A 27,818-nucleotide genomic window follows, 5' to 3' on the forward strand; every position below is an offset into this window, starting at 1 on the left:
CACTGTCACTACCCCCTTACATTATTATCCCAATTTTTTTCTTTATGTTTTCTAAACAGCGTGAAAATTGGTTATACTGTGAGCGTGAAAATTACTTATACTGTGAATCGCAATGTTCAAGTAATTAATTAGCAAATTTCCAGTGAACTAAACTTTACTTTTGGGGAGCTGGTCAGTCCTGGAGGCACGTTGATGCAAGTTTGATTCCTACCGAGACCAGCAGAATTTTGAGAAGCCAGTTCCCAAAAGGCTCTAGAAATGCATAGGCATTCGACGTAATTTTGTCCCCAAGTGCGCAAGAAAAGGCGTTTGGTAGACAGAAATTATTGGTTGAACGCCAATGTATTTCGCGGCAACTTTGACGACAATCTTGAAATATGGGCTATAGTTTAATTAGGGTCTCCGATAAAATGGACATGTTCAGCAATGACACCTTCAAGTCCGCAATTGCAACGTGTACCCACCCATAAATACATATTTACTAGCTAATTAAATTAAATTGTGGGGTCTTACGTGCCAAAACTATGACTTGATTATGAGGCACGCCTTAGTGAGGGACTGCGGATTAATTTTGACCACCTGGGGTTGTTTAACGTGCACTGAATGCACGGTGCACGTCATTTTTTGCATTTCATGCCCATCGAAATGCGGCCGCCGCAGCCGGGAGTCGATCCCGCGCCCTCGGGCCTAGTAGCGCCACGCCATAACCACTATACTACCGCGGCAGATATTTACTAGCTAATCATTCAAATTTTCATAATTACCTAAGTCCATGCTTTCATTTGTCACTGTAGTGATGTTTCATTTTCAGATCCAGCCCACATATACCTATCAGACAATCCGTATCTGCCCACAGGCTGTCTGCTAGATCTAACAAAAAGGATATATACAGATAGAGAGAGCTACCGCGTACGCACGGCTGAAGTACTAGTAATGCACCTACCACGGGAAAAAGAACATACGAAACGATCTGAATGCTTTCCGTATTTTTTTTCTTATGGCTTCGTTATATGCGCTATGAGCGAAGAGTACAGGATGGTTCCCAATGTTATTTCAGCATGGAGTGGAATGCCTATTAGCTGCCAACTGAGTACAAGTGTATCTTATAGTGAAGAAAGAAACCTGGACGGCCTTGAACGGATACAGCAGGAGCGCACACATAAACCGCTGGAGGCAGCTACTTGGAACCAAAGCGTCTGAATTTGCATCAGAATCGTGGTTTGATCTTCGTGGTGTGTAGAGAAAAGAAGCATAAATGCAACACCGATATCCAGACAATTAATTTAACGTGACAGAGCCACAGAAACTAACTATCGCACTTGAGAAGTGCCTGCATTCTCTAAGGGCCACTTCATGTGTTTACGTACGTACCCGCATGAACAAACAAACAAACAAACAAACAAACAAACAAACAAACAAACAAACAAACAAACAAACAAACAAACAAACAAACAAACAAACAAACAAACAAACAAACAAATGAGCGAACAAACGAGTGGACAAAAGAGCGAACAAACAAAGAACAAACAGACAGACAGACACACACACGTCTGTGTGTGTGTGAGTGTGCGTGTGTGTGCGTGTGTGCGTGCGTTCGCGCAGGGAATCCTACTACTTAGAGTAAACATGAAGCACAAGCCTTTGCACGCTCGACGCGCCGCTATCACGAGGCCGAAGTAGCAGTGTTCATACATTACACGTGCGTGCACGAAAAAAAAAAAAAAATCGGGGAGATCTGGAGCACGGCGTCTGCTACTTCCACAGAGGGCACTTCCACAGAGTCACTCACAGGCATCACTGGTTCACTTGCTCACTCTCTATGTAAGTCCTCCTGGACAATCTTAATCAAACAAATAAAAATGATAGAAAAAGGAAACAAAACAAGAAGTTGGCATCTGTTACCGGAAAAACTGACGGCCAGGAAGAACTCACTCATTTCAGAATGGGCCCGCAGCTTCCTCAACAGCCTTATTACAGGAGCATCACCCCAACGGGAAGCAACAGCTCCAGTTACGTAAGCATCGGCAAGGCCTTTCTAGAAGGCCTTCGCATGTAATTGAGAGTTTGTAGATAATATTTCAGGATGCAATATAATCATGCGATTCAGCGGTATACTCGGTAAGTTAATCGCGGGCGACTAAAATTTAGCATCATTGAAAGTCAATGGCTGGCTCGACGAACCGCGCTCATCCAAAACAGGCCCAATAATTACCAGTTTCACAAGATGCGCCGAAAGAGAACGAGAGAAAAGAGCGAGACGTTCAGCTTCTCCACAGCTTTCTCTCCTGTCGCTTTGGCAGCAGATCACGTTGCACCAACGTGTTGACGATGAGCCCAATAGCAGGAGGGGAGGCGCCTTTTTTTTTTCTGCCCTCGCCTTTTACCAGTCCTTTTCCTCTTGAAGCCGAGTGTGTGTAGCGAAGTCGTGGTGGGGCGAATTTAGACATTTGCGCGCCGCCTGCAAGACACACGTCAACCGGAACGAATCAAAAACAATGCGGTCAATATGAAAGTGAAGTAACCGAGAGAAAAAAAAAACTAACATTTAAACGTAGGCTATAGAAGCTGCTTAACGATTCGGCTCACTCAATTATTTTGTGTTGGTTGCTGTTACGAGGTTGGGCACCACGATGATTTTCTTCCGGAGAGCGGATTCATCGACAGCGGTGCTGTCCCTCGCGCTGCTTGTGTGTTCGTGGATGATGTTGTGTGACGGCAAGACGGAGGACATGAACCCTTTCACCGCGTCTACCGAAGAGCCTGAAGTTAAGTATTTGGATACGCTCAAGCAGTGGATCGCCAGCGCCATGGACCGAGCACCACGCGGCCTTATGCGGAAGGTCTTGGCAGCCGACATCTCGGTCCAATGCAGCCTTGGTCTCGTCAAGCTCGTTCGTGGGATCCGCAACCTGGAACCATGGGTTCTCCGACGTGAGTGCTTGCGGGCCGTATAGAAGTTGTCCTCTTGCGTGCTAGAGGATTTCTGCGCTTTGTACTCTGCGGGCTGTGCAATAGGACGCATATATGTATAAATGGAGGACTGATAGCCGTATATTTTCGTGCGCGAGAGGCCGTTAATATCGGTTGCCCAGAAACAAGGCATAATTTAGGCAGTGGATAAAGTCGAAAAGTACTGGAATATTGTTTCAAATAATTTATGTCCACCCTCAAAGAAGATAAAAACAGGTGATCGATGCGCGAACCAAACAGACACAATATTGTTCGCGATTCTCTTGAGCAGCTCAGACAATTTTTCTTTTAAAAGTTTCATTTACTAATACGAAAAGGTTATTTCCATGTCTTTCTGAGCAGCGACATAAATGCAAGAGCTTCGAGGCAAGAGTTGGAGAGCGTACTGAGAAACATCTAGACGTCCATTGCAAGCTTATTTTTGCAGAGCTACAAAGAACGTGCGCAAGATCTGGAAAGGGTGCACGTGTCAAGGCGCTTTCGTGCGTTGATCTCAGTGCCCTCACACACGCCTCGAAGGAATTTTCGTTCTTGCACGGAGACATGATGTAAATACGCTGTAAGCTGTAAGTGGTGGCGATCGGTTGAAAACAACCGTTGAGGCCTCCAATCTTGCCAAGGTAACGTGTCCGATGCATGGGCGGGGCCACGAAAGATAGCAAAGAAAAAAAAAAGCGTTTGGCAGCTTTTTGAGGTTCTGTCAGAATTTTTCCTGCTAAATGAGTGCGTAAAGGGTGAGGATGTTATGGCAGCAGATGGCGACGCATCCTCGTTCTTTATGGTCGTTACTGGAAGCCGTCACCTGAGAAGCACTTTCTCGACGGCCTATTCACATACGTTCAGTCTGAGCGCAACACAGATTGTTCATTCAAGAGTTATGTAGGAGCAGGAAGAGCGCGGCGTACCAGCGCCTGCCTACATCCGCAGGCCAGATTTCTCTTTCAATATCAGCTTTACATATCTCACCTGGCGGGGGAGCATTCTATTTCACACAGCTGGGCGTTACCACCACCCCCCCTCCCCCCTGCGTGATCACTAAGGGAAGCGTCAGGGGCCTTTGCATCCAATTCCCTCCTTCTCTTACAATGCCCCGGCCATTCAAGTGACATGACAACACGAGGCGGGGAGAAACTGTACTACTTATACTACTGCTGGGACGACATATACGACATATTAGAAATGGGAGTAGAGAATGGTTGAGCATGTAAGCTTCACTTGTACTCATTCATACCCCTTTAAGTTTGGCGCCAACTTTTGAAGTGACGTAATTACGTACACATGTTCGGTGGGGAGATTTGGTGCGGTATTCTAGGTCGTTCGCTTTCGGGGATACGTTCACTCTCGCATGGTGTCGCGTGACCAGCACTGGTTGCTAGGCGTCCGCGGGCGACACAATTGCAGGTACTGTGCTAAGTAAGCGTGTTTGGCAATGTACCAAGACAATACTGTTTCATTAAGGCGCTGGCGCGTCCGGTGGGATATTAATGCAATATCTCAAGAGAGTGATTGTATCGCCGAAAGTGAACGACCAAGAATAGCGGCCCTATATGTATGATATATGTATGACTCGTACATCTTAGTCTGCCATTTCAATGGAGGAGAACGTAGCGTATCGTTTGTTACTTGGCTTGCTCTTACCCAAGTCTTCTGTCTCCGCTTTTCAAGTAACAAAATAGTGTGAGGTGGGAAACTGCGTATGCACACTTCGACAAGAAGGCAGGAAACGCCGAGTATGGAACTTAATTTCCTCTCCTCGTATATTGCGCTTGCTGTTCATGTGACATGACAATGCAAAAACGGCAACGCTTATGTGCCGCTTGTACTGTTTAGCAGACGCATTGGTAAGGGGAGGTGGGGTACCTGCAGAAGTTTCGGAGCTTCGCTTGCTTCGGAACTGTCCATAAGTTCACTGTTCAAGTGCTGTAACAGGGAAAGGAGATGGAGGAGAAAGGCAGAACTGAGCGTCTGAAGCGTTGCTTGCTCTCCTCCCCTCTTTTACACCCCTTCTCTCCTCAGCTAACATGAAAACGCACTCTGAAAAAAAAACACACATTTAGCCTGCGTATATATTTGGTGGGCCACATATCCTTCAACCTTTACGCCTGGGCACCCTCTCACCAGGGATAACTGTAGCCTTGACATTTACAAGTATACTGAGGGATCTCCAGCAACGCTGTCTCTGTTCTTTTTTTTTCTGTTTTTTTTTAATCTGCGAGAGCAGTAAATTGCTAGAAACTGGGTTTCCTTTGTCTGTCCGTCCGTCCGTCCGTCCGTCCATTCTGTTACACTGACAACGACCGTTGTCGTCATCAACACGTTTTGGTCGTGGTCAAGCCGCCTCTTCATTCTCAGCTTCATCCTCGCCATAGGGCGTAGAAAAATAAGCTTTGTGCCCAACGGATACTACTAGGATTCGAACCCGTGTCAGTGCAGCTATGTGCTTTTGGAAGTTGGGCGGGGTAATCAATGAGCTATCGCGCAACATGTTTTTTTCTTCTTTCATGGCATTTATTACGATGAGTAAAATGGTGTACGTGAAAGAACGATTTAAAATATAGTGAGCAACAGATGGTCCTAACCATTGACAGAACTGCGAACAGTACATGCAAAGAAAACTAACGTCATACAAAGCTACATCATTCATCGCACTATAGACTAGAAAGCAGAAGCTAAACACCTAATCAAAATGGGATACCAGTCCGGCTGACATTCATATTGATCATAAATGGCCTTCAGGTGCATAATCATGTGCCTTAAATGTACCTTTAATGAAAGAACATGACTTCTAAAAGCGGATATTTTTGTTTCGTTTATTCATTGACGCCTTTGTAATGAGTCTGACATTATAGCACACTGCTTTGTAAACTTTAAAGATGCGATTTCCCTCTCGTGTGTTCTCCATAGATGTCTGCAGAAATAATGTCATCTAAGTTCTCACAGTATCCGATAACTTGATGGACCATGTTAGCATGTACTATCTGATATGTTTCTACTAATGGGACAGCATAGCTTATGGAAAACACGCATGCAAGACCGAGATCCTGAAAGAATAGTTTCTTCAGCTATCGAGCCACAACAGCGCTGGGCAATTGCTGCAAAGTTTTGTGTTCCACAGATACTCTGAGAGCGGTGGCGCCTGTGCATTTATTTCGGAGGACAAAAAAAAAAAAAAAAAGAACAGTACTGTAGATACAAGCAATACTGTACGAGTTAGACGATATTGTGTGCATCGCATAGAAATTGTTCTTGGCAGGATGGCGATGTGTTAGCTGGCAACTCTTCGCGTCATGCACGTGAAAACAGCGTCGACACCAGGAGAGAGGCGTACATAACAATGATCAGCGCTCAAACATGGCACATATCAAAAAAAGAGGATGCGCCCTAAGTCAGGCGGTTGGTGGAAAACAACGATGAAAGAATCGAGGGCTTCCCTATACGAACAACGACGTCGCAGTGATTACGCACTACATAGTTTATTACGTAGTAGCTCAAAGGATTCACAGCCGCCATGTGCCCGATATAGTGACACTGCAAATGCAGTAGGTAGAATATATATACAGACTCAATGAAATCTAGTAGGTATAGCATCGCATCATTTAGCTCGTGAAAAAAGTTAGCGTTTAAAGAATATAATAAATATATTTTTTAAATTCCTACCTGAAATTTATATCATATTCTACGACGGCACTTCAACCAAGAACCTTGAAACCGCGCTGGCTTCTTACCAATTCCCTCGTAGTGGGGGAGCGATATTATTTCAGTGAAAACCGGAAAGCTGAATTAAGATGGTGATCTCCACTGTGGAGGAATGCGGCTGTCTCAGCAAATGAGTACAGAGCTGAAGTCTGCTGTCTTTTTTTTTTCATATTCCTTGCACAGGAGACTATATTTCAAGTATATTCGTCTTAACAGAGCGAGAGACGTTTCACTAGGGGAGCAAAATGCATACAAGCATCGATGCCCGTAGTGCACATCTACGTATTGGATGACGTATATATATATATATATATATATATATATATATATATATATATAGGTTGTCTCACGTATCTTGAGCCAAACTGTAAAAATATGCAAATTCCACGTAGCTGGCCAGAACTAAGGTAATGTTGTTTGCCGTCGCTTGGAGATACTCAGAATATTTCTTGCATTCCGCCTAATTACAGAATTCGTCTTAATAAATTTCTTAAATATTATAACTAGATAAAAAGTGTCAATGATAAAATTGTAGAGCAACATGAAAAACTCCCGACACAGCTGTCTGTCGCTCAATGCGTGCTACATGAAAGTGTTTTTCCAAACATGAAAGAAGCTCGCGAATACACGAAACATTGCCGCGTGACTGGCCGCTCGAGGCAATTTTTCGTGTATTAGCGGGCTTCTATCATGCTTAGAAAAACCCTTTTATGTAGCACGCATTGAGCGACAGAAAGATGTATCGGGAGTTTTTCATGTTGCTCTACAATTTTCTCATTGACACTTTTCGTCTAATTATATAATATTTGAAAAATTCAATAATTTATTAAGACTAATTATGCAATTAGGCGGAATTCAAAAAATAATCTGAGGATCTCCAAGCAACGACAAACAACATTACTTTAGTTCTGTCCAGTTACGGGGTATTTGCATATTTTTAAAGTTTGCCTCAAGTTACGCGGAACAGCCGGTATGTAGTAGCACACTACTATAGCCATAGTCAGGGGCCACCTACCTCTCGCTTTCGCTGTACCTGCCATTTTCCATTATTCCTGCGAGGAGTGGGAGACTAGAGACACACGCTCCAGGCTGATGTCTCCTTATTTCTTTTCATTAAAATCTGCTCCTCATGTCGTTACAACCACTAACATAAATAATTTTTCTCAACTAAACTGCTGGTTTCAATAAAGGTTTGTTCCTCCTCCTCCTCCTCGAAAGCGCAGTGACATTGATAAGAGAAGTCACAAGAAAGAAACCACGCCTTGAAATACTGAGGCACTGAACGCGTAGGGACTAGCAAAAGACGACGGGCTAGGTGTCTGTGGGAAAGCAGACGCCCCGCTTATGAATCGAGTAGTCGCCTGCCCTCTTGCCTAAAGGACTGTGCCAAACACATTCACACCACTTTCTTCATACTCGAGCACTGAGGAATAGGGGATATTCAAAATGTCAAGCGCCATTTATCGACTTGGAGCGAAGCGCCATCCGCCATGTTACTGACGGCACGGCAAAACGAAACTGCTCTACGAAATAGCATAGCTATACGAATAGCTGCTGCTTTTGCGGTTCGCCGCTATAAGCGCAGCAAGGAATCCGTGGCAACGCAGGCAACAACCTAACGCAGTTTTTTTTAAGCTACGGGCACAACAACATGAGCGAACGAAATGAAATCCGCATGCCAAACCATGGCCGACGCAGACGACGTTGCGAATCGGGGGCTGCTACTAGCCCGTAACAGTATATATCACACGACTTACATCTCAATCCCTTGTGTCTGTCTGTTTAATGTGACTGGTTTAATACGCTGGTTTAATTAACCTTTGCATAGAACGTGAGTGTGAGATAATACAGAAATTCTGAGAATTGTCTACCAATGCGCAAGCATTCTTTGGCTCGGCTGTTGCTTCGCTTTTGTATACTTATGTTCCTAGCTTATGCATGTCTACCCATCGCTTTTTCCGGAGAAAAAGAATGCTTACACATTAGTAGACATTTCTCAGAATTTTTGTAGCATTTTTTTTTTAAATCGAGCATGGCCGTACAACATCCTTTCCAACCCGCTTATGAACACCTCCTTTCCTCTTCTCGCTGTTGATTATCTCCTAGTTCGTGGCGCTGTTCTTAATGTTCCTTCTGGCGTATTCCCGTTGTCGTTCAGCTCTCCGTTTCGCCAAGCTTACGTTTCGTTCGTGCCGTTCCAAGAACTCGTCTCGGCACATCCGACCCCTTCAAGGCGATCGTATAAACTGATCCTAACCGCTACCACATCGCGTCTTTTGCCAAACCACTTCTACCAATCAGTTATTTTTATCGTTTTATACTTTTTTATTACATCATAAGACTATGCTGAGGCGATGGCGACGTGACCAGTTTTCTTCTTTCTTTAGATTCTAAAGCTACCAATCATCTACAGTTACACTATTATAACGATTAAATGTCTTAATTTGACCAATTGCGCACTTATTTCCGAGTTACAAGGCAACACGGGACATACACGGTTTCTCCGGTGTACTCGCCAAACAATGCATGCCTTACGCATTAAAACACTCGCAACACCTATCGTGCGAGACCTAGATACGTGCTGCGGAAGACGGAAGAGGCAGCGAACGGTACAGCTGACATACAACTTGCTGATCACGTTTGTTCTCAACCGTCCTTCATGAACGTGCCATACGACTTGCAGAACTTCAATTCGCACGCTCGAAGCGAGAACCTAACGCGAGTGGAGAAACCATAGTGCTCATTAGTTGCGTGCATGGAGCTTTATTAGCAGCTTCGACGAACAGCATCATAGTAACGGTGCTTCGACTTTTCACATGCGACGCGTATTCTTGTGGACGTAGTGAACCTGGGGTATTACCTTGCTATACATGGTTCACTTAGATGCTTGACGCGGAAATTTGGGAGCGAATGAGGAATTTTTTAGGCACCTAGTCCAGGTTCGAAGCTCACGTCGTCGCCAAAAGAAGCTCGACGTATATAGGTTTCATTTTCAAAGCATTGCGCCTCTTGAGAATGCCGTCCGGACGGATATATTGAATATCCAAGGATGCAAAACCCTGTTTGCGTAACTTAGTTGATTCGTGTCGGTGAAATTCGCAGTTCATTAATAGATGAACGATTAAGGTGATTACGGCATTTTAGAGTCAGGAATAGCCACACGACGACGGTCGCCAAGCTTCACAACATACAGCCGCCCCGCAACTACGTCCCCACAATGATGGCGCTTGTGAGCCAAGGCCGCCAATTTGGTTTTCTCTCCCATTAATCTGCCTGATAGTGGGCCGCTCGTAAACTCGTTGGGCCGGTTCTTCAACTACTGTGGTATACATCTCACGATGCAGCGCGAGACATCGGCTATACCTACTTGCTAATCGTGCTATGTGGTTACACTTAGTTCCGGGTTTCAAACATTTATACCGTTAAATGAAATTTTACTTTTAAAACAGTCACTCCCATACTAAGACATTATCACGTTCTCATGGTGGTGAAGAATTAGACTGTAGCCCCCAATGGCAAGTCACAAAACGAACTTTTTATTGGGCTAACCCGTGCCCAGAAAAACAAGTTACACTCAATGCACAACGATAGCGGCGAGCATAGTCGACGATCGGCAAAATCTGATCTGCGGGTCAGGGTCATCGGCTATTTATGCATGGTTAAATGAGCCAATGAATCACTGGTGCTCGCGTAAGTTCTAGAATGGATACCACCATTTGGGTCACGCACGAAATCTGATTACGCAAGGGTCAGCGACAACGTAGGCAACAAACACTCTTAGAACCAACGATAACATGCGAGAAACGTCCGATGAAAGGCGAGTCTTGCGGTGAGCGATAATTTAACACTTGTTAGGCGGTAGAAGACGGTTTCCATAAAATATAACTATACGTGTCACTATTTCGGGCACGCCACAAAGGAACTAATTAATAATTGGGAGAAACTGTAGTTAAGTAGTGCCCATTAGTAGGTCTCAATTGATTCTACAGGCTTAAGCTATCTATAGGTCCATCGAAAACAAATATTGTGCGATATATAACGCAAGCTCTGCATTGATTAAGAAGACATTGAATTTTTCTTCGAGCAAAGACACTAGATTTGGTGGATGGTTCTCTTTTTTCCTCTTTCTCTTTATGCACCCTAAAGGTGCTTACGGTCATAATGCATAACTAGACAAAACATTACATAATATCCAAAGGTTACAAAGGTGTGATAAATATAAGGTTAGTACAAAATAATTCGCGTGGACAGACGGTACAAAGCACTCATAGTCAATGGTGAAAAAAAGAACAAAAATGTAACAGCAAACGTTTTTGGGAATAACAGGCAATTGGTAGATATTACTCGGATTAATAACGGTAGCACCATCTAATTAGAAAAGCTAGAAAAAAAATTCAACCTTGCTTTAGCTGGGACAGGTAATTCTTTCACCTAGGTAAAGAGTTCACATAAAATCTCACATAAATCACACATAAATAAAGAAGAAATAGAACACTGGGTTAGAACAAAGTGCCACCGGTAGTAAGCTGAAGACGAATGAAATGTATTTACTATTTACAAGCTATCACAGCACAGCTAATATGACCGTAGTCTGGCCCAAAACACTGCGTCTTCTTTTTCGTACCATTGATGATCGCCGTCTTTGTCGGTCGTTCTGCTCGTAATAGTATGACATTACCTACGGCGGCGAAAGCGCCTACCTGCCGCCTGTATAGTTTGGTCGAATGGTATGGCTTGAGGCGTGCAACGTGGACGACGTCGGAAGACGGGCTCGAACGACATGGAAGCATCGAGCGGGGAATATTTTGTACGTTGAGTCGCTGACTTTTCGTGCGGATTATCTGGAAAGTTGATTTTCTTATAGGCCCGCGCGCCGTGGAGGTTTCCATGGAAGAACGAGTTCGCCCACATTGAAGTTGACGGCTGGATTGGCTGGAAGGCGACTGTCATAGATGGACTTCTGCCGTGTCTGCGCCGCAGAGAGGAGAAGGCAGGCAATCTGTTGTGCCTTTGCTGCTGCGGCAATGGCGTCGCGAGCGTACTTAGACGGGGCCTCAACCGGGGTTGGATAGAGCGTGTTGAAAGGCAACGTTGGTTCACATCCAAACAATACATAGAAGGGTAAGTAGCGAGCGATGTCGTGGCGTGAGCGGTTCTACGCAAGCGTCACAAAAGGGAGAGCAATGTAAAAAAAATCAGCAGCCGCCTCCCCGTGACGATACTGCGTGGATGCTCGTGCCAAACTCGTTACGTGATGTTCTGCGCACCTCGGAGGAAGCGGCACTAAGCGTTCATTAGTCAACGCCAAAAAGGGCCCATGGGGGAGAGTGCTACGGGCCTTTGCCGCAACCACGTGACCGTGAGGTGTGCGCGCCGGTGCGGCTAAGCTTAATCAGCCGTTGGACAGTGACGATTATTAGAAGAATTGGACAAGTTCGTTCAGTAGTATCGAATGCGTTCATCGTGTGTGCAGTTCATTCCAATTTCTGAGAGTTCAGTTAATGAATTGTTTTCGTTCACGTTAACCGCTGCTGCATCTTCCTGGTGAAGAGTACGTCTAACCCCGCAAATTCTGGAGTTTTGCGTGCTCTAAAGCCACGATATGACTATGAGGCACGCCGTAATGGCGGGCTCGGGAATAATTTTGACCACCTGGATTTCTTTAACGTGCATCTAAATCCAAGTGTGGGTGATTTTGCATTTCGCCACCATCGAAATGCGGCCGCCGCGACCGGGATTGAACCCGTGCCCTCGAGCTCAGTAGCGCCGCTGGGCCATCGCGGCGGATAAGGCAGTGCCCCAGTCACGATGATCTCAACATATATCGAAAGCATATCTGCGATTTTTCGATTCAGGCACCCAGTAAGGCGGTTCGTTTGAGGGTTGTACTCTAGATAGAAAGTAGCAGCCCCGGTCTGTGAGAAATGGCTACATGGTGTAAAATGACATCTTGTAGCAGGAAGTCAGCGGCGTTGGTTGCGTATAGCTCATGTGATGGCGTAACGGGTCGAATAATTCGTAGCAACGGCAATCCACTTATTTACAGCGTTCGAGTGGGGAAAAGTTCGAGGCCATCACGATAAAATGGTTCGGTGAGTACATCAATTGGCTGGACAAACCAGCAGGAAGCAAAACAGGCATTTTACGACGTTGGCATGACTCGCAGGCGGAGACATAACGTCGTACAGAATGGTAGAGCCCAGGCCAGAAAAATCGTCGCCGGACACGGTCGTATACGTCTGTGCCTGCGCGCCTGCATAGGGTAGATGACGGCGCGCTTGCGGCATAGAATTAATATAACCAAATCTAGAGGAAAAGCTCCCCATTGCGCCCATGCATTGAAATTGGGAACCGCAAGGGCGCCGCCATGTTCCTAACCTATACAGGGGCGCAAGAGCAGACGACGAGATGCGATTCAGACGAGGCGCGAAATCAACGCGATCCCGAGCCTCCGTCAGTATGGTAGCACCGTCTAGTTAAGACACCTGCAAACGCAGCATTTTAGGCACCGTAAACTTTTCATCAAAATTTTCTAAATAGACATCCGATCTTTCTGAAAAATATACGGAATGAACTTCAAACGTTGTCCGTGCCAACGTGCTACATGTATGTGGTTGATTTTGGATAATGTTTTTACTATTTTTAGTGCTACGACAATGAGGCCTAGCAACATGGCGGTGCTTTGCGGTTCCCACTTTTTTCGCCCAGCTTTTCCTCTAGAGATAGTACAACTCTATGCCTTGCGGTTCCCGATTTCAATACATGGGTACTATGGGGAGCTTTTCCTTTAGATTTGGTTATATCAACTCTATGTTCGTGGCCCTAGAAATTCATATTAAGGCGGTACAAGATGCCGTCCAGGAGGACGAACATGCGAAGTGAAGGGTCTGGCACGTCAGAACGCAGGCGGCTCAAGAGGTCTTGTAAGGATGTATCGCGCTGTTCGTCGACGATGAGGCGGAAGGCGGAGAGTGCGAAAATGACGGCAGGTGCGCCATCCGTGTCTGGGGTATCGATGGGGTGCCGAGACAAGCAGTCGGTGTATTCCTGGGGCAATCGGCCGGACTTGCACACCACAATCTATGTGAATTCTGGGATACGTAGGGCCCAGCGACTTAGGCGACCCGTGGTATATTTGAAAGTCGAAAGTCAATAGAAGGCGTGGTAATCGGTCGTAAAAGTGAAAGTTCGACCATATACGTAGGGACGGAATTTGCTGACTGCCAAAACAAATGCAAGGCACTCGCGCTCGGCAATAGAATATAATTGCGTTCAGCATGGGACAGGAAGCGACTTCCGTAGGCAATAACTCTGTCATGCCCCCGCTGACAGTGGGCTGAAATAGCGACAATTCCATAACCACTAGCGTCTGTGAGGATCTCTGTTGAGCGGACGAATTGACGGGGTAGTGATACCCCGTCTCGCGCGATAAGGCGCGAGAAGGCAGTAGCTCGATCGGGGTCCCAGAAAAACGGAGTGACTATCTTGAGGAGGTCAGTCAGGGGATGGGTCATCATCATCATCATCATCAGCCTATATTTATGTCCACTGCAGGACGAAGGCCTCTCCCTGCGATCTCCAATTACCCCTGTCTTGCGCTAGCGTATTCCAACTTGCGCCTGCGAATTTTCTAACCTCATCATCCCACCTGACTTTCTGCCGTCCTCGACTGCGCTTCCCTTCTCTTGGTATCCATTCTGTAACCCTAATGGTCCACCGGTTATCCATCCTACGCATTACATGGCCTGCCCAGCTCCATTTCTTCCGCTTAATGTCAACTAGAATATCGTCTACCCCCGTTTGTTCTCTGATCCACACCGCTCTCTTCCTGTCTCTTAACGTTACTCCTAAGATTTTTCGTTCCATTGCTCTTTGTGCGGTCCTTAACTTGTTCTCGAGCTTCTTTGTTAACCTCCAAGTTTCTGCCCCGTATGTTAGCACCGGTAGAATGCAATGATTGTACACTTTTCTTTTCAACGACAGTGGTAAGCTCCCAGTCAGGATTTGGCAATGCCTGCCGTATGCACTCCAACCTAATTTTATTCTTCTGTGAATTTCTTTCTCATGATCAGGGTCCCCTGTGAGTAATTGACCTAGATAAACATATTCCTTTACAGATTCTAGAGGCTGACTGGCGATTCTGAATTCTTGTTCCCTTGCCAGGCTATTGAACATTATTTTTGTCTTCTGCATATTCATCTTCAACCCAATTCTTGCACTTTCTCGATGAAGGTCCTCAATCATTTGTTGTAATTCCTCTCCATTGTTGCTCAATAGGACAATGTCATCTGCAAACCGAAGATTGCTGAGATATTCGCCATCGATCCTCACTCCTAATCCTTCCCAGTCTAAGAGCTTGAATACTTCTTCTAAGCATGCAGTGAATAGCATTGGAGAAATTGTGTCTCCTTGCCTGACCCCTTTCTTGATAGGAATCATTCTGCTTTTCTTGTGGAGAACCAAGGTAGCTGTGGAATCATTGTAGATATTTGCCAAGATATTCACGTATGCCTCCTCCACTCCTTGATTACGCAATGCCTCTATGACTGCTGATATCTCTACTGAATCGAATGCCTTTTCATAATCTATGAAAGCCATATAGAGAGGTTGATTGTACTCCGCAGATTTCTCGATTACCTGATTGATGGCATGGATATGGTCCATCGTAGAATATCCCTTCCTGAAGCCCGCCTGTTCCCTTGGTTGACTGAAGTCAAGTGTTGTCCTGATTCTATTGGAAATTATCTTGGTGAATATTTTATACAATACTGAAAGCAAGCTAATGGGTCTGTAATTCTTCAGTTCTTTAACGTCTCCCTTCTTATGGATAAGTATAATGTTGGCGTTCTTCCAGCTCTCTGGTACACTTGAAGTTGTGAGGCATTGCGTATAAAGGGCCGCAAGCTTTTCAAGCATGATATCTCCTCCATCTTTGATTAAATCTACTGTTATTCCATCTTCTCCAGGCGCTTTTCCCCTGGTCATGTCTTTCAAGGCCCTTCTAACTTCATCGCTAGTTATAGAAGGAGCTTCTGTATCCGGTTCATCACTATTTCGAATGGAAGAAGCTTGGCTGTTTTGGCTACTGTACAGGTCAGTATAGAATTCTTCTGCTGCTTTTACTATGTCATCGAAATTGCTGATGATATTACCATGCTTATCTTTCAGTGCATACATCTTGCCTTGTCCTATGCCTAGTTTTCTTCTTACTGATTTCATGCTGCGTCCATATTTTACGGCTTCCTCAATTTTTCCCACGTTATAATTTCGAATATCCCTTACTTTCTTCTTGTTGATCAGTTTTGACAGTTCAGCGAATTCTATCTGATCTCTTGAGTTGGACACTTTCATGTTTTGTCGTTTCTTTATTAGGTCCTTTGTTTCTTGGGAGAGCTTCCCTACAGGTTGCTTTGGTGCCTTACCTCCCACTTCAATTGCTGCTTCTGAGATCAGCCTAGTTACGGTTTCATTCATTAGCTCTATGTTATCTTCATCTTCCTGTTCTAAAGCTGCATATTTGTTTGCGAGCACCAGCCTGAATTGGTCTGCTTTTACCCTTACTGCCTCTAGGTTGGCCTGTTTCCTCTTCACTAATTTCACTCTCTCTCTCTTCAAATTGAGAGAAATCCTAGACCTCACTAACCTATGGTCACTGCACTTCACCTTACCTAACACTTCTACATCCTGCACTATGCTTGGATCGGCAGAGAGTATGAAATCTATTTCATTCCTTCTTTCTCCATTAGGGCTTTTCCAGGTCCACTTCCTGTTGCTGCGCTTCCTGAAGAAGGTATTCATTATTCGGAGCCTATTCCTTTCCGCGAATTCTACTAACATCTCTCCTCTTGCATTCCTAGAATCGATGCCGTAGTTGCCAATGGCTTGCTCACCAACCTGCTTTTCCCCCACTTTTGCATTGAAGTCGCCCATGACTAAAGTATACCGAGTTTGCACCTTTCTCATTGCTAGTTCGACATCTTCATAAAACTGTTCTATTTCTTCATCATCGTGACTAGAGGTTGGGGCATAGGCTTGTACTACCTTCATTTTGTACCTCCTATTCAGCTTTATTACGACGACTGCTACCCTTTCATTAATGCTGTAGAATTCATCAATGTTGCCCGCTACGTTGTTATGCACTAGAAATCCTACCCCGGATTCTTTCTTATCTGGAAGACCTCTGTAGCAGAGGACGTGGCCGTTAGTCAGTACTGTGTAAGCCTCACCAGTTCTTCTAACCTCACTAAGGCCAATAATATCCCAGGTAATGGGTATCCCAGGGATGGGTAATGAACGCATAATATCTCACAAATCGGCGAAAGTAAGCGCGAAGAACCACAATGCTTCGGACGTCCTTAGCACAAGCCGGTACAGGAAAATCGCGGACAGCACGAACATTGGTGGGATTGGAGTGGACTTCAAACTAGTCGCCGAGATGACCGAGGATGGCGGCGACCGAAGTGGCATGTTAATGTAAAAAGCACGCCAAGAAAAAAAAAAAGGAAAGAAGAAAATTGAGGTCACAGCGGCTTTTTTTTTTATTTCTGATTGATTACAAAAAATAATACCTAAACGAATTTGTCAATGCTAGCTGTCTCAGACACTGACCTCGGAAGGTGATTACATTGATTGATTGACTGATTGATTGATTGATAAGTAAAGAAATTATAACTGGATTACATCACTACGTGCAGAGTGGCTCAACTTTAAATTTGTAGCCAATGCGTCGATTCGTGGAAATATTGTAATTAATTTTACTAAGGCTGCAACGTGAGTACAAGGGTTGTGACATAAGTTGTGAAAATAGGTAAGTCGGGAGAATCGCTGTCCGATTTGTAATGGTTTGATCGAAAGGTCACGTTTATTTTGATTACACCTAATTGAGGTGAGTTACCTTTGCAATAAATCGAGCGGCTTTGTTTTGTAATGACTAGTTCTTTAAGAAGGTATCCTTGATGAGAATTCATTAGTGATGCGTATTCAAATTTATGTCTTACAATAGAGTGATTTGAAAGAAGTCTGGTCTCTGTTACCACCACTGGAATTGCTACTCCACGCTGTTGCTTGATTTGTCGTCGTCGGCGCAGTGCCATGATTTAATCAGCTAGCGTCGCAATCCTCGGCTTCGCGCCATAGTGCTGCTGTTGTGTAAGTGAGAAATCTTTCACTGCGCCTCTTATTCATTGACGTATAGCCCTTCTCATATTCGACAGGCCCTTTGTACGCAAAGGTTTCGGTTTTCCCCAACTCCAACGTCTCAAAGTAGTACTCACTACAAGTTGATCTTTTCCCTTCTGATGTTTCTGGGCAGCAGCGATCATACAAGGCCCATTCCGTTGCCCGCAGTGTTGGATGCGACGGGCAAGTACCCCACTGGCGTCCTCCAGGTTTCGCGAACGGACCTGGGTGCCTTCGACGAGTGCATCGAAACCGTGGTGCTAAACGACTTTGGGCACGAGACGATACGCGGCCAGTACTGCAACCTGCAGCTTTACTCCGGGAACAAGAGCGACCTGGACGACCGAATCATGGCGGCCATTGCTCTTAGGCACCCCAGGGTAACGTGATGTTTGAGTACGTTTTCCTTTCTATTCTGCATTACCGTATAGTGCAACGAGGTGACAATTTTTACCAATTTTATTTGCCAAATAATCACTTGCCCGCCTATTGCTCATATGCCTGTTTCTGCTTTTATTTTGATAGCTTGGAAGTGGCGCAAAAATTTAATCCTACGAAAAATCGTTGCGGCACACGCGTTCCGATGCCTTGTTTGCTATTTAGGGGGACATGAAACACCTGCGTTTTTCTTTGTGCTCTAAGATTGCAGTCAACCATTGGATCTCTAGGAAATTAGCACGCATAAGATGGGGTCACATAGCGCAAGACAGAGGTATTTGGACATCACTGGGAGAGGCGTTTGTTTTACAGTGGACCTAAATAGGAGGATCAGGACTGTTTTTCTTGGCTAAGGACACATTTTGTTTTGATTGTGTCCTGGCCGTAAAAGCAAAGCGGTCACCACAGACAGGTCCCCTTGCAATGAGGGTTAAGGGACAGGGACAAGTGCGACGGTGAAGAAGAATAAAAAAATTGATTCGTCCCTATTTCAAAGGTATTGATCATAATACGGAAGTGAAACGTGTATTTAAAGAACCAGTGGTAGCTTGGTTGCACATTAAAAAATACAAGTACATAAATGTGCAGTATTTTATTCATTGCAGTATCGCTCAAAGGGCGAAGCAATCACAGCGATTGCAAGCACGCGAGGCCTGTGGTGCTGCCCAGCGTAAACAGCACCCCATGCGCCATAAGTATGTCCGACGAGACGGTCAGTCCGTATGTGGTGTGAGTACGTCGCTAGAGCTCCGCGGCATCGCCTGCTCGCCCTTACACATATTCCAAGTGGAGGTGACGGTCGTGGCAAGTGATTTTTAATAGGTTTAAAAGAACATATCAACTCAGCAGAGGGATTTGCGACCGTGACGCGACAAAAGACATGAAAGCATAGAGTTCTCATACGCCACCAACAGAAATGAACATACTGCAAAAAGTCCGTATTGCACATAAACGACAGCCTGAAGGATAGTCCAGGAATCAAATGTCCACGAGTGCAAACAGAAGTTTCAAGGACAGTAAACGAATAAAATGGTGAATATGGCAAAATCATTTCTACGCAATCCTGCAAAGCGGAGAAAGGTTCACGAAAGAGACAATTGTCATCCACCCAAATCTAGCACAAAGCTACAAAGGAAACTCATGCGGGGTTTTCAGAAAGAATAGTTCGCAGTGGAGGAAAAATTCGTCGTGGTACGGTATGACAATCTTCACTGAGAAACCCGTAGGGGTTTCCTTTGTAGCTTCCTTTCACAAATTTTCCTTTCACAAAGAAAATGGTCGCGAACACAAAAAATGGCATACAATACATTAGTGCAGCAAGGGCTACGACACACGCTTGCTCCTAATTACCCCAGAGTGTGTTGACCAACTTCCAATCAGGCTTTGACTGGGGCTAGTTGGCATGACCAACGTCGACGAAACTATTCTTCACCGAGAACCAATAAGTTTGCTGTTCAATTACTCAAGGACACGCGCACCTAGCCGGATAAGCAAGGGGTCTATCACCGTCCCCTCAAAGCTGCAGAACCACGCTTTTTCAATATTACAAATGTCCCAATTAACACACAAAGTCGTCACCTACCGGGAACACTGTTGCCATTAGACGCCGTGCCGACTGAATTTGGCAGCAATACACTTCCGAGCACTGCCATCTTTACTACCCATCTTGGTGTCCAGGGTGCCGGGTATTATATCCACGAAATTACTCAGTGATAAAATAAACGATAGATAAATATCCGTATTGCAACTAATACACGTCTTGAAGAGCAGAATTTATTTTAATAAGCCAAAGCTTTGTAACATTTTTTGTGCCTACTATTTTCACCAATTGGTAGGCAATTGGTGAAGATCTCACGGATTTTCGTCATGGTCATTGCGTTACGTACCTACACGAGACAGATTTTCTGTGGGGCCCGGCACAAAACACTGTCGAGGTTAAAAGTAAAGATTCTTAGTACGGCTACCTAAGCAATCGTGGTGTTTCGTTCACGAATTGCACACGACTTGGTTTTCCAGCATGCCGCATGTATATGCACTGATGAGACAGGAGATAAAGTCTAGGAGAGAAAATTCGCGGGATATTCATTGGGCCCTCGTGGTCCCTGTACTATAGCAATTTCGGGAAACGCCATGTAAGTTGTGATGCATAATGACACTGCTACACGAAGGCTGTGAAATTGAATGGCAAATGGCGCTAAACCCGCTAAAAACTGTAGTTATGACAGTCTCTAGAAAGTTAAATTACTTAAACTACTCTTATTTTATTAATAATCATGAACTTATAGAGTTCAGCAGCATAAGTATCTTGGCATGATTTTCACAAGTGATCTTCCCTGGAACCAGCAGATAGATTATGTTTGTGCCAAGGCCAACAAGTGTCTCTGGTGCCTGAGGCGTCATTTTCCATTTGCAACTCAAGAAACAAAACGTCTAGCTTATAAAACATTAATTAGACCTATAATTGAATATGCAAAGGTTGTTTGGGACCCTTACACTGCTATAAATATATCGAAAATCGAAAGAATACAGCGTCTGGCAGTTAGATTTATATTCAATAAATATTGGCGGACGGACTCCCCTTCTCAACTATGCGTACAGGGAGACCGACCCACATTACAGGCTAGAACTAAATTTGAAAGACTTAAATATCTTTACCTAATAATTCATTAACATGTTCATATTAGGTAAACTGACTTTTTTGAAATTCTTTCCAGTGAAATCACTAGGCATCGTCATTCAATGTTTATTCGTCCTCCTGTTATTCATACCAATTGTTTTAAGTATAGCTTTTTTCCAAGAGCTATCGAAGATTGGAACTCCCTTTCGGAAGAAGCCGTTTCATCCTCATCAATTGATTTCTTCACAAAACACATTGGAGATATCCTTGTTTGTAACTAATATACTGTACGTTGTATCTATGTTAACTTCAGCGGTTTATGCTGTTACCTCTTGGTGTTATTTTATTTCATCTTATTGTACATTATTATGTTTCAATGTACAATTTTCAATGTACAAAATAGTTGTTTTGCAAATGTTCGTATTCCACTCCTGCTATAGCCCTGTGAATAAGGGCTAGCAGTATGTGGAAAATAAATAAATAAATAAATAATAATAAATAAATAAATAAATAAATAAATAAATAAATAAATAAATAAATAAATAAATAAATAAATAACACTTTGAAATTGTTATAACCTGCGGCGAGATGCTTTCTGCTCTAAAGGGCAGTTTCGGAGGCTCTGCACTCTCTAATAAGTGACCGATATAACGGGTCTAACGTAAAGATGACCACGTCCGATTTCCGATGTATGTGGCCCCTGCGACGGCCAGCCGATGTGCAAAGACGGTTCGTGAAAACGGACTCAGGGCTGTTAGGTTAGAAAATGACCAACGTGACTAGTCTGAGCGATAACTAATTAAGGGACAACGCGCAAGTCGCTCTTGCAATCTGTGCTTTAAAAGGGTCGCCACGCTTTTATAAAATTTAATCAACGCATTATGCCACGTGGCAACCTACGCGAAAAAAAATTATGAAAAGTACAGCATGGACGCAAATCGTCCGAGAAAGTCATATTCAAGATACGAAAGCGCTGCCTAAATAAAGGTTTTAACTTGAGATTTCTGAAGCATTTTTTTGTTATTTTTTTCTGCTTATTTCCCTTCTGAAATTAAGATAAAAGTGCCATGTTTATCAATAAATAAAATTATTCAACGAGAAAAGCGTTGAGCACAGCTCCTCTAAAGCAAGCATACTGATCGCGCGGCGGTGAGCACTCATTTAAGTGCGTCCACGTCCATCACCGACAGAACTTAAGCGAGGAGATTCGGGGGGCTCGATTTTTTGGGTAGACACAAGCACATGAATAGAAAGTGAAGTCAGAGGAAAGAATAGGGCAAATCAATCATGTTTGATTAAAATGTTGAAATAAATGTAAAAACTTTAACGACATTAAAACCAACTAAACAATCATGGCGTCATGCGCGTAGCTAACATTACCAAATCTCACTCAATTACCGCGAGCATTCTCTGTCACAACGCTGGCGTGACGAAGATTGCCTCCAGATAGGAGCGAACGTTTCGCGCGGCCCCTTACTTTGCCGCGTCTCAGAAAGTTAGATTACGCGACCTTCAACAATGGGCGCAAGAAACAGCGGGCATAAATCCACCATCCATCTCGGCTTGCTCTAGTACTGGCTCCCGCCACAGATTACCTCAAACATATGGCGTGCGGGCCACGAAAGTCGAGCGGACAGTCACGCGCAGCGACGGTCGGGCTAGAGATGAAGGCACGCGCTCCGCACCTCTAGCGCGCGCTCGACCACGTGACCTCCAACACTGGAACCGCGGGAAGACGGCCGCCCATCAGACCACCAGCCTTATCGGTTCACCTTCGCCCGCTTGGCCTTGCACCTGCAGTAGAGTGTACCTGCAGTGTACTAAAGTACACGAAACATCACGATGATTGCGAAAATTGGCCTATAGTGCCTATAAAATTGTTATCGCGAAAGGAAATGTTTGGAATAAATGTAATTGGAAAGATGCCACTTCTAGAAGTACTGCATAAATCAGCGTATACCGTTACTCATACGGTCTTCACCCTATGGACAAAACAGGCGATTGCGAGGCCAGGCTACGTGATCGCCTATGTCGGTGATGGGTGGCTCTTCGATATTCTCCTGCTTTAGTCGCCTGAGCCGCGACCACTATACCTGCGATCGCAACTGCCTTGCATAGATGACCACAGGACGCACGCAGTCAAGAAAGTTTGAAAATATTCATGTGCACTTGTACCGATGCAGAGAAGGATCAGTGCGAATCCTGAATGGAGCCATCGCCTGGTTGATGAATTTGTTTGTCATTATTGTAAATGTTGACACTTTTCTTCGCCGGTTTCTCACATTTGATTGTAAAATGGCGACATAAATGAGGACACGCACACACACACACACTAACACACACACACACACACACACACACACACACACACACACACACACACACACACACACACACACACACACACACACACACACACACACACACACACACACACACACACACACACACACACACACACACACACACACACACACACACACACACACACACACACACACACACACACACACACACACACACACACACACTCACTCACTCACGCGCATGCGTGCGGTTGTTTGATTAAAACTGAAACAAAAGCACCGATACCACATTTTGCACTTGGCGCTGACCTTGGCACCAGAACACCACAGGGCCTGACGTAGAGGACACCGTGCTTCTTGAAATGCATGTAAATATGTAGAGACTTTCCATAAAATGGCAGAAAACGCGAATAGATTCGGGGTCACAAAAACATATCCTAACAAGGCATGGGCAGGCTTTCTTTTTTGGCAGTGCGCCAGCAGCGGACCGATTTGTCGATTAGGTGCTTAACTTATAGCCTCTTTAGTACCGAACATTAGCTTAAATTTTAACAGCGGAGCTGTTTAAGCCGACCGTTAGTCCGTAACGTGCAAACCGAAAATGTGGGCCGATCCTGGCGGTTGTGCAGAAAGGGTCCAAGCGCAATGGCACGTACCCCTGTGAACTAGCGAAGCTGAGCCTGACTAAGTCTAGCTAAGCATGGTTGGGACTACTTAAGCTTATTCAGTCATCGGTAGCCAATTGATAGCTAATCGATAATCGATTAATAATTAATAAATTGCGGAAAATGCTGGGGATGACTTGGTAGTGCTTAGCCTAGCCCAAATACGTGGCCAGTACCTTAAGATAGCCAATCGATAGCCAATCAATAGCTAATCGATAATTGATAAATAATCAATAGATTGCGGAAAATGTTGGGGACGACTTGGTAGCACCTAGCCTAGCCCAAAAGCCAAGACTAGCTAGGTGCCCATCAGCTCCGCTGTCTCTTTAGCATTGCGCCTCCAGTGCAAGCTACGCAATTTTTTTATTGCGATAGCAATTATATGGACACTCCAAGCGCATTTTATTGCGATAGCAATTATATGGACACTCAAAAGCAGATTTCTGCCGTCGGCGTCGCCGTCGCCGTGAGGTTCCGTATGACGTCATTTGGAGAAGAAATTGTCGCCGCGCGCCGAACGCTGTATGTGCGAGTGAAAGGGCGCGAGGGGCGCGTCTTTCACGGGGAGTGAACGCACGGCGGAGAACAAACGCGCGTTCCGCGCCGTGCTCGCTTAAGGGCTGCAGAAGTAGGCGTCTCTTTTCTCCTTTACAATCACCATATATGTAGAGCAAACGCACCTTCTTCCGACGCGCGAGAAGCCGTGGGGGAGGGGGAGGGAAAGGAGGCGACGTTTAGCTGCGGCACCAAGTGCCTATTTATATCACAGGCTCCGGCAACAGTCACCAACGCCGCACGCATTTTGAGCGAACGCGGGCAAAACGCCGATGGCGTCGACAACAGTTCTGCGTGTTGCCGATGCTGCTGCATGTCCAAGTTTATACAGCTGATAGAGCTAATATCATTACTCCGTATAGCTCTCTTCAAATTTGCTATCGCAATTGATGCTTCGCCTTTCAGGTGAAACTGCGACAACTTTTTGCCATCGCCGTCGTTGTCGTCGCCGCCGTGACGTTCCGTATAAAGTCCAACGGCGATAGAACCGTCGCCGCGCGCTGTGTGTGCGAGTGAGAGCGTGCGAGGGTGAGCCGGCAAACGAAGCTCAATCTCGCGCACGCGAGATAGGAAGCTGGCCGGAAGCGCGCGCTCTTCGTTCGCTCGCGGGGCACGGGGAGGAGTCGACAGAGGCGGTAGGGGTGGGGTGTGCGTTCTAGAGCACTGCACGGGCTCGGGCTTATCCGAAAGCCCGGGCCCGGCCCGGCCCACGGGCCGGGCCGGGCCGGGTAGAACAGTTCTTTCACGGGCTCGGGCCGGGCTCGGGCATGGCGTGTGCTTTTTGACCCGGGCCCGGGCCGGGCTCGGGCTTTCTGGTGGTGTGCATGTAACGTGCAGCGAGTTATTCTCGGGCGTGTCAACTCTGAAAAACATTATTTTTCGGTCTCGGGCCGGGTTCGGGCCGGTTTCGAGTCGGGCTCGGGCCGGGCTCGGGCCTAAGGTAAAGTGGTAGCGGGCCGGGCCGGGCGGGTAACGTAGATTATTTCGGGGCCGGGCCGGGCCCGGGTCTCAACCTAAAAGTTTTGATCGGGCTCGGGCGTGCAGTCCAACGTAAAAACGGGCCCGGGCCGGGCCCGGGCTGAAAAAATCGGCCCGTGCAGTGCTCTAGTGCGTTCTGCTCTTGCGGTTGCTGCTGACGGAGCCTCGGCGCGGGCACTGTATCTTGAAAGTGATCTGCTGTGTGACCGAAGTGCGCGCCCGCGGCTGCCTTATCTTCAAAGCGATCTGCGATGGCTACAGAGTGCAAAAGTACATGCGCCGACTGCCGGTAGCTTCGTATGTGCTGTGCTTTCGACGTTCAGTTTGCGTTGAAGCGAGACAAGAGACAGTGCGAAGGTCAATTTGCCCGCTTCTGCTGGTGTGCTTTCTCACTCCATCGTTTTATACAGCTTCCGCAGTCATCGAGCGATATGTGTTCATGTTTACCTGTGCGCGCGTGACGCAGTGATTGTTTATTTAGTTAGTAAGCGAATATTTACAACTTTATACTGAAGATAAAACTACTATCCTTACTTCCTATAGCTGTCTACTAATTTGCTATCGCAATGGATGCTTCACCTGTCGGGCGAAACTGGGACTTTTTTTTCCGGTACCCCCCCCCCCCCCCCCCCTCCTCCATCCGCATTAACAGAAATCGTTCTTACTTGAAGATACTATTTTTGGATGTGCAGTAAACAAGACATTCTAACACGCAGTAGCCGAAGGTGCGTGTGGGTGTTTTCTTTTTCTTTCTTTTTTAATATTGCATTGTCTCGGTTTTCTGCTGTGCATTGCGCACGTATTGTCCTCCACACGTCTAAGTGTCGCGCCAAATACTAAGGCACAATAATAATAAAAAAAAAAAAAAACTGTAGGCGACCCTAATGCTCCCTTTAAGTGTATTTAATGGCGTTAGCCCCTAGACATTAGGTTAACGCACGTCCTTCTCCTACCACACCCAGAGGAGCAACTGACGCCGGCACGTTAGGACACGAACAATGAATGGCTCACACCCCCCGTAAACGCGGCCTCCCCCTTACGACGACAGAAGAGAAGTGAAATTCTACGCTGGAATGATGAGCGGCAACGCAGCCAGCTGTGGACGAAAACGGCGACGAACGCGTGAGCAGTGGCAGGAGCGCGTTCGCGCGCTTGCGCCGAGCGGCGCCAACGAGCCAGTTGTGGAAGACAACGACGACGACGACGCTCGAGCTATTGCTGATGATGATAGTCAATCATCATATTGATGAGAAAGAACTGACGGTTAATTTCCCATTTTGTTAACTTATGCTCCTATATTATATACCACCCTATACAACTCTTAATTTGAACCATTACCTCCTTTTAAATGGTTTTTTTTATTATTCTCACGGTTTCGGAGACACCACAACTTCCGGTTGCTTGAGGCCAACTTCCTGTGTTTTCCTTGGGTAACATAATGTCGCTAGGTGCTAGCGCCATAAAATTATCGAGTGGACACATCTGTCATATGCTCGACTTCGGCAGTCATTTGTACATGCTTTTTCAAGTATACCTGAACTGTAACTACAGGAAAATATTAGGCAGATTTAAATCAATAGATTATTCGTCTAGAAGTGTGTCATTGTTTTCTGTGAGCCGGTATATTTACACGCGTACATTGTTGATCTTTTGTTGCGACTTTGATGGCTTTGTAGCGTAGAGGAAAATGCCAACGAAGGCCCCGCGCTGCTGCGCCTCAATTTGAATAGCCCGTACCAAAAAAAGGACAAATTTAGTTAATCTCCTCGTGACCTCGTTTTTGCCGATTTCTGTGAATCAGCAAGTGCTGACGTCGCAAGAAAGGTGTCATACTCAAGAACAGGTGGCGCCAATACGATTTTCTATTTTCGTTATTTTCTCACTTAGAACAACTCTGTTGTCGTTACGAATGACGAAATCGTTATTAGAGAAGCCTATATTTTCAATATGCTTGTTAAATACTTTCTTCGAGGTGAACATACGGCAGTCACTGCGACCTCCAAACACTTTTGATTGAAAAAAGAAATCAAATTGCGTTATTTATGACTGTTGAGTGGGGATACTTATCACACAACCCGCGGTGGTGGCTCAGTGGCTAAGGCGTTGCGCTACTGAGCACGAGGTCGCGGGATCGAATCCTGACCGCGGCGGCCGCATTTCGATGGAGGCGAAATGCCAAAACGCCCGTGTGCTTGCGTTGTAGTGCACGTTAAGGAACCCCAGGTGGTAAAAATTAACCCGGAGCACTCCACTACGGCGTGCCTCATAATCGGAACTGGTTTTGGCACGTAAAACCCCAGAAAGAAGAAGAGTTATTACACTGCTGAAACCATCTCTGTAGGTGGTTATGAAGAGCAGTAAAGACTAGAATATTCCGTGGGATGTTCAAATAGCGAAATTGCCGAATCAAATCGA

At 45.4% G+C, this 27,818-nt stretch overlaps 1 protein-coding gene across 2 annotated transcripts in view; it reads left to right on the forward strand.

Moving 5' to 3' along the window:
* Nucleotides 1–2,365: 2,365 nt before the first annotated feature.
* The window catches only part of LOC119436705 (nose resistant to fluoxetine protein 6), a 263,357-nt gene continuing 237,904 nt past the window's right edge, over nucleotides 2,366–27,818 (forward strand). The window contains exons 1-2 of one of the 2 annotated variants that reach the window (XM_049659804.1): nucleotides 2,366–2,931; nucleotides 18,013–18,224. In XM_049659804.1, the coding sequence (XP_049515761.1) occupies nucleotides 2,631–2,931; nucleotides 18,013–18,224 (513 nt within the window). In that variant the 5' untranslated portion in view covers nucleotides 2,366–2,630. The remainder of the gene's footprint in view (nucleotides 2,932–18,012; nucleotides 18,225–27,818) is intronic. The other variant, XM_049659799.1, reaches the window with a different exon arrangement.

The sequence above is a fragment of the Dermacentor silvarum genome, chromosome 1, assembly GCF_013339745.2.
Source record: "Dermacentor silvarum isolate Dsil-2018 chromosome 1, BIME_Dsil_1.4, whole genome shotgun sequence".
Taxonomy (NCBI): domain Eukaryota; kingdom Metazoa; phylum Arthropoda; class Arachnida; order Ixodida; family Ixodidae; genus Dermacentor; species Dermacentor silvarum.